This window comes from Pygoscelis adeliae, unplaced genomic scaffold, assembly GCF_000699105.1.
Source record: "Pygoscelis adeliae isolate BGI_AS28 unplaced genomic scaffold, ASM69910v1 Scaffold359, whole genome shotgun sequence".
NCBI lineage: Eukaryota > Metazoa > Chordata > Aves > Sphenisciformes > Spheniscidae > Pygoscelis > Pygoscelis adeliae.
In genome coordinates, this window is record NW_008825553.1 from 1,444,899 (window position 1) to 1,451,722 (window position 6,824).

The 6,824-nt window shown below is 56.9% G+C and overlaps 1 protein-coding gene across 3 annotated transcripts; it reads left to right on the forward strand.

Annotated features, from left to right (window-relative positions):
• Positions 1 to 37: 37 nt before the first annotated feature.
• On the forward strand, positions 38 to 6,817 carry TXLNA (taxilin alpha). 3 transcript variants are annotated; one of them, XM_009332170.1, is made up of 11 exons: positions 38 to 94; positions 1,092 to 1,430; positions 1,942 to 2,033; positions 3,069 to 3,239; positions 3,591 to 3,785; positions 3,970 to 4,089; positions 4,394 to 4,468; positions 4,991 to 5,083; positions 5,505 to 5,600; positions 6,034 to 6,406; positions 6,725 to 6,817. In XM_009332170.1, the coding sequence occupies exons 1-10, from the start codon at positions 52 to 54 to the stop codon at positions 6,382 to 6,384; spliced, it is 1,575 nt and encodes a 524-aa protein (XP_009330445.1). In that variant the 5' UTR covers positions 38 to 51; the 3' UTR covers positions 6,385 to 6,406; positions 6,725 to 6,817. The 3 variants fall into 3 exon arrangements, with proteins under 3 accessions (XP_009330445.1, XP_009330446.1, XP_009330444.1); XM_009332171.1 differs by having other exon boundaries at positions 6,034 to 6,396; positions 6,725 to 6,816; XM_009332169.1 differs by lacking the exon at positions 6,725 to 6,817 and having other exon boundaries at positions 6,034 to 6,678.
• Positions 6,818 to 6,824: the final 7 nt, after the last annotated feature.

A 6,824-nucleotide genomic window follows, 5' to 3' on the forward strand; every position in this document is an offset into this window, starting at 1 on the left:
AAGGGGGGGACCCCCCGGGGCCTGGGGCGCGCTGCTCCCTGCCCGCGGCTGATGGCGATGCTGACAGCCCGAGCAGCGCGGGAGGCGCGTGCGGGTGGGTTTGGAGCCTGGGAAGGGTCAGGCTGGTGCTTTCTCTGCATGAGGGTGGGCCGCTCTATCCAGCTCTTCTGACTTGTGTAAGGGCAGCTGTGATTTCCGGGGCAGAAAATCCTGGTTTCTTCCTTCTCCTGCGTGTGTGCAGTGCTGAAGTAGTTACCGCTTCCCGACCGAAGCGTGGAGTTGATTCTCACCTGAAAACGATGGGTGGTTTATCGTTGCTTAGACCTTAAGGGTCCCATTCAGGAAATGTCAGACGACTCTTTCCTTGGGGCAGCGTGACGTTGAGTGACCTGCCCTGTTACTGGCACTTCGTAAAAACAGCTCTCTGGAAGACGAAAACCAGGTCTAATCGAGTAGGTGCTTGGTTAAAATTAACCCTGCCTCGTATTCTGGTGCCTAGTAAATGTGGGACGTAGCAAATGCACAGCGAGTAGAGTTATAGTTTAATAACCAGCTGCTCTAAGTCCCTCATTTGGAGGAACTTTGGAAGCAAAGAAGCCTACCGAAGGATGTGCTGCCTGCTCTTTCCCCGAGTGTCTGCTGTCGGGGACAAGATACGTTTGATCCGAGCTGCTCTTATATGTGGGGAGAGAGGCTCGCTCAGGTTCAAAAATCTATTGTAATGTAAAAAAGCCTGGCCCGGGGGATATTAGCAGGCAGTTCCTGTGAGGGAAAGCTCACGCACAACCTGCTTTCGTTAAAGGATGGTGGGGAGGAGGAGGGGGGGGGGTGGAATTTTTGCTCTTGACAGATGTCAGGGGCTTGGTCATGCTCTCGTGATCAAAAGAGAGGCTGTCAGGAATGCACCTCCATTGTCAGGGCAGCTGGCTGGAGACGCAGCCGGAACAAAGCAGCTTATGTTGCTGGAAGTTCAGCCAGCCCCGGTGCAGTGGGGTGCTCGGGAAACCTTCCCTTTGCCGTGTGTTTAGTGAGACCAGAGGGTGGACGGTGTGGGGGGAAGTCTCACGCTTTTGTGTTCCCGTCTCCCACAGCTCCTCTTGCGCAGGAGGACACCAAGTCCTCCCGGCCTGCCGTGCGTGACGTCTCCGAAGAGCTAAGCAGACAGCTTGAGGACATCTTGAACACATACTGTGTGGATGCCAGCCAGGAGGGTCCGGGCGAGGACGGCGGGCAGAGCGAGCCCGCGGAGCCGGAAGAAGCCGAGAAGTGTCGCAGCGAGTCCCCGAGGAACGGCGACCAGGAGTCGGGCGGCCCCGAGATGAACGGGGAGAAGGAAAGCACGAAGGGGACTGAAGAGTTTCGACCCGGCGAGGAGTGTGGGGAGCGGGATCAGAAGAAGGCTCAGGAAAAGAAGAAAGCTAAGGGCCTAGGTAAGAAGTTCCCTGCTCTGGTTGTGCTGCCGGCCCGAGAACTTCGGTGCAGACATCGATTTTGTACCGCACTAATTGCCCTCAGTGAAGTAAGCGCCTTGGGTGTGTGATGTGCGGCGGTATTTGGAAACGATACGGTGTCTTGTTTTGTGGTACGTGAGGAAACGTACCGAGTGTTGCAAAGGCCCCGACTGCTCCTGGGTGCTGCTGCAGCCTCTGAACTCTGTGGATTTCTCTTCTGCCGGACACAACTCTCTCTGGCCAGCTCAGTGGTGGTTTCCCGCTCTGAAAACCGGGTCTCTCCCCAGCTGCTTCCGTTGTTCACCCACTGTATGCGGTGAAATCTGTGGGGCAGAGCCCTGAGGAGGCACTGGAGATGGTAGCTCTGGCCCAGGGCAGGCACGGCTGTGAGACCCGGTTTGTCTCTCCTGTCTTTGCCCTTATGAGCCAGAACTCCCGTGTAAGTGATTTTTTTTTACTTTCTTTATTTTAATTCTGTGTCTCGTTCCAGGCAAAGAAATCACTTTGCTGATGCAGACGCTGAACACCCTGAGCACGCCAGAGGAGAAGCTAGCAGCACTGTGCAAGAAATACGCTGAGCTGGTGAGTGCTTGTTTCTTCGTCCCAGGCTCTGGGGCCGGGGGAGGACGCTGCAGCAGTGAGCAGCACGGACGGGAGCTGCTCGACGAGGCAGAAGGTGGCTGTAGATCTATTTATTTTTTTTTCTTGATGTCAAGAGGGACAGCCCAGGAACGTACGCGTAGCTTTGCGGTGTATGTTCTGGGATCCCTGCGGTGCTGGATACCCAAATATCGGAGGACAGGTGTCGCTTGGTCCAGCCAGGCGTTGTTGTTTGCAGAAGCGTAAGCACGGACGGGAGGTTTTTTTTTTGGCAAACCTGCGTGTAAGAGGACTTCAGATCTGTTTTCTCTCTGCTCCTCTAACGCGGAAGCTGCACCTCTTGCCCATCCCGTCCCAGGAGCGTACTGGGGCCGGGTCTGTTCTGCTGAGCCTGCGTGTCCTGATCTCTCTGCAGGCAGGGCTGAGCTGTGGGTTGGCAGGCCCAGCTGACAGAGGACCGCACGGATACGTCTCCGGTCTCCGCCACCCGGTCACTGCATTTCTGTTGATAATTTCCTAGCAAGAAACGCGTGTTCGGCAGAGTCACCGTGCTGCTACGTGTGCGCGTTCAGCCGTACAACACACGCAAAGTCTGGTGCCACGTTTAAGCAGAGCTAGGAGTTCTAGGCACGGCTCTAGTGCTGTGCATGGATCCAGTGCAGAGCAGAGGTGTGGGACTGTCTGTGCGTGTCCGAAGTGGACGCGTTCAGGTTTTCCCTGTGCTCAGAGCCCTGCTCCATTTGAGCAACATGCGTGTGGAGGTGCTGGATGAACGTGCAATTCTTTCGGATTCCAGCAGGACGCGAATTCAGGAGGGAGAAAGGCCCTGTCCAGGGGATCTTGGGCTCTGCGTCAGTCCTGCTCTGCTCAAAAGTGGCATCTTTTGTGTTATAAACCTCTTGTCCTCCTCTCAGAGCAGGGAGAGCGCTGTTTCGATCCCCGTGTCCCCTCACAGGGGCACGGCATATTGCCCTGGTCTGTTTTGCTGCATCTGTGCCCTTTGCTCCCCCGTCCCAGCTGGAAGAGCACCGTAACTCCCAGAAACAGATGAAGATCTTGCAGAAGAAGCAGACGCAGCTGGTGCAAGAGAAGGACCACCTGCAGAGCGAGCACAGCAAGGCCATCCTGGCCCGCAGCAAGCTGGAGAGCCTGTGCCGCGAGCTCCAGAGACACAACCGCACCCTCAAGGCAAGTGTCTCCTGGGCACTCTTCCAGGAGCTGCTTCGTCCCAAGCACTCGGATCACTTGCCGTGAGCCATTTTGGCAAAGTTACCTTTACCGGTGATTGCCCACAGTCTCCCGTCCAGGGCAGTGCTTTTAATTTTACCGTTAAGCCATCGTTATCCGCCGTGCCTGAGCATTATTTCAGGGTTATGCTCACTGGAGAAAGGGAGGGGAAAGGCCCGAAGGGGGCCGTCGGGCAGCGGCCCAAAGTCCCTTCCTGATTGACGTAAGCGATAGTGGGAGGCTGGGTGGCTTTGCTCACCTGCCCGGCACAGAGGGTGACGTGTCCCTGCTGTCTCTGCCCTCCTCACGCAGGAGGAAGGTGTCCAGCGTGCGCGGGAGGAAGAGGAGAAGCGGAAGGAGGTGACATCCCACTTCCAGGTGACGCTGAACGACATCCAGCTCCAGATGGAGCAGCACAACGAGAGGAACTCCAAGCTGCGCCAGGAGAACATGGAGCTGGCAGAGCAGCTCAAGAAGCTCATCGAGCAGTACGAGCTGCGGGAGGAGGTGGGTCACGGTGGGAGTCCTGGTGTAGGGCTGCTGTGGTACGTCCGTTCTGCCCAGTGAAGCGTGTTTCTGCTGCTGGAGGGGAGAAGGGGCCTTTGGGCTCCGGGATCTTCCTTTGGGGTCGCTGCCCGGGCAGCAAGGACTGGGCTGAGCATGTCGGTGACTGGTGGTGTTCCCTTGGCAGCACATCGATAAGGTGTTCAAACACAAGGACCTGCAGCAGCAGCTGGTGGACGCCAAGCTCCAGCAGGCGCAGGAAATGCTGAAGGAGGCGGAGGAGAGACACCAGCGGGAGAAGGACTTCGTAAGTCTTCCAGCGATTCTCTAATGGTTGCGGGCACTTTGCTTTTTGCCTTGTCCCTCTGTGGAGGCTTGTTACTGTTGGACCCCTGAGTGCGGAGCCCAGACCAGGTCAGGCCATCCCAGGCCTCCGGCGTGCCCAGCAGTGACCGCTCGCCCAGCGGCTTCAGGAGCAAGGCCGGAGCCCTGCTCTGCTCTTCGTGTTTCTCCCAGCCCGCTCCCATCTCCAGGCCAAGCGCCAGCCGTGCAGGGGCACGTCGAGAGCCTTCCCCGGCGGCAGCCAGGTAACTGCTTTTGCTCTTCCTTAGCTGCTGAAGGAAGCTGTGGAATCGCAGAGGATGTGTGAGCTGATGAAGCAGCAGGAGACCCATCTCAAGCAGCAGGTGAGTCACCCGGTCTGTGTGCTCAGCCTGGTTATTTGTTGGCGGTTTTTTTTTTTCCTTCCTCCCTAAGGAGGGAACAACCCAAAGTTCCTTAATCTGGAAAACACAGGGGCAGGATGGCTCCTGGGTTTGGTGTTGGTGAGCCTGTGTCAGCACGGCGTGAGCTGAGACTTCCTTCAGCAATTCTGCCTTCTGGGAGAAAGGGGCCTTGGTTTTTACCAGCGCGTTTCCCAGTGCTGGGAGCGGTCGTGTGATCATACCTTGCTGAATCAAACCCAGCAAGTGCCTCCTGCCGAGGCCAGGAGAAGTTTGCAGAACACATCTGAAGATGTTTCCCTAGGAGAGAGTTTTTCCGCATTCCCCGGTGCCTAACGTTGGCAGAGCAGCTCCGCGCCGCCAGTTTGTTTGCCGTAAAGTCCAGTCGCAAGATAACTCGCTCGGTTCTTGGCTGACATCTCCCCTCTCCTGGGGAAGGCTGTCAGGAGGTGCCGTGGGGAGCTGTAACCCTGTCTCTCCCCGCAGCTGGCTCTCTACACGGAGAAGTTTGAAGAATTCCAGAACACCCTTTCCAAAAGCAGTGAAGTGTTCACGACGTTTAAACAGGAGATGGAGAAGGTGGGTAACACTTTTGCTGCCCAGCAGAGCTTGCGTGGGCTGGAGGCGCTGCCTGCCTGTCTCTCCTCGATGCTTCTGCGAGCTGGAAGAGCCGCAGCTCCGTAGTTTTGTTTCGTTTTGCTGCTGTTAAAATCAGCCGCGAGCCGGCTGCTCGTGGGAGATTGATACCATCCTTGCTGTGCCCCACTTGTGTCAGAACGAGCAGCGCTACCCCTGTCTCCTGGTTTGTTGTCACCCGGTCAGCGTTTCCCAAGGGAGAAGCTGACCGCACAGCGACACAAGGAGACGTTTCCCAGGACGGCAGACCCTCGCTGTCTGCGCTGGGATAGTGGGTGCCCGTTTGAGGAGGTGCGAGATGTAACTGACTGCAGCGCTTTGCCTGTGGCTTATCTGTCCCCTTTCTGTCACCGTGGTTCTGTAGATGACTAAGAAGATCAAGAAGCTGGAGAAAGAGACCACGATGTACCGCTCTCGCTGGGAGAGCAGCAACAAGGCTCTCTTGGAAATGGCTGAAGAGGTGAGGAGGCTCCGGCTGTTGTGTGCGGAGGCAGGCAGCCGGAGCGGCGTGGTGACGTGTCGCGTGGCGTTGGGCTGGAGATGAGGGACAGCAGGACAGCTCCTGCCTTACTGCAGGCAGGCTGGGGGCGGGGGGGGGCGCGTGTTTGCCTTCGGCTTGATTTCCTTCCCTGTACACGGTGGTAGGAGCCCTCTGGCACGTGGCAGAAGCGCTGGTTAATTAGTGCAGAGGTGTGTGGAAGAAGTCAGACAGTCTCAGCGGCACTTGGCCTTTGCGGGGGCAAAGGAAGAGAGAAGCAGTGACGATAGCGTCAGGTTCTTCGAATGCCAAATGTTTGCTTGGTCACAAGTATTTTCCCCTTGAGCTTCCCTTTGGGGTTTCATCTCTCTCTGCCCCCAGTGTGGTAGAGTCTGAGCTGCCTCTCTGTTTGCAGAAAACCCTTCGGGACAAAGAGTTAGAGGGGCTCCAGGTGAAAATCCAGCGCTTGGAGAAACTGTGCCGAGCCCTGCAAACGGAGCGCAACGACCTCAATAAGAAGGTGCAGGACCTGTGTGCCCACGCGCCCCGGGCAGACACGGACCTGTTGGAGCCTTTGAGGGACCCACCTCGGGACGGCTCCGAGGCGGCGGCGGGAGGTGCTCCGGCAGAGCAGCGCCTGGCTGAGGATTGCCTTCACTCAGGAAAGCCGACGCACAGCACGGATCCTGCGGAGAGCCTGGGAGAACTGAGCATAGGAGCCTTGGGGCAGAGTGGGACTGAGGAAGGCACTCAGGGCGCTGACTGAGCCCGTTGTGCGGTAGGCAGAGGTGGGGCGAGGGAGCGTAACGGGAATGTTTCCATAGACTCGATGCGATGCCCCTCTCCTGGTCCTTGGGCAGGCGCGAGAGGACAGCCCTCCTGGGGATTTGAGATTTCCTAGCTTGGGTTTTTGGAGGGTTTTTAAAATTTTATATATATATATATGATATATATATGATATATAAAATATGTGCAGGGCAACGTACACTTTATATATGGATATAAATGAAAACTAGAATGACCCACCTCCCTGCGTGTGCGTGAATAACTAATATATGGAGACTCAACCGATCGCCCCTTTCGCTAAAAGACCTTGTCATTGGCAGGCTGCGGCTCCCCTAAAATCTAGCGCAGCTCAGGAAAGCGGGTGCGTGGATCTGCCCCGGCACGCGGCGCTGGGACAGCTTGGCCGCGGCGGCACCTCCA

Bases quoted from the DNA above. Each gene is read 5' to 3' on its own strand.
- TXLNA (XM_009332170.1), top strand. From the start codon at position 52: ATGGCGATGCTGACAGCCCGAGCAGCGCGGGAGGCGCGTGCGG. The intron at 4,090-4,393 runs GTAAGTCTTCCA...GCTCTTCCTTAG, and splicing joins ACCAGCGGGAGAAGGACTTC to CTGCTGAAGGAAGCTGTGGA. The intron at 5,084-5,504 runs GTGGGTAACACT...GTGGTTCTGTAG, and splicing joins TTAAACAGGAGATGGAGAAG to ATGACTAAGAAGATCAAGAA.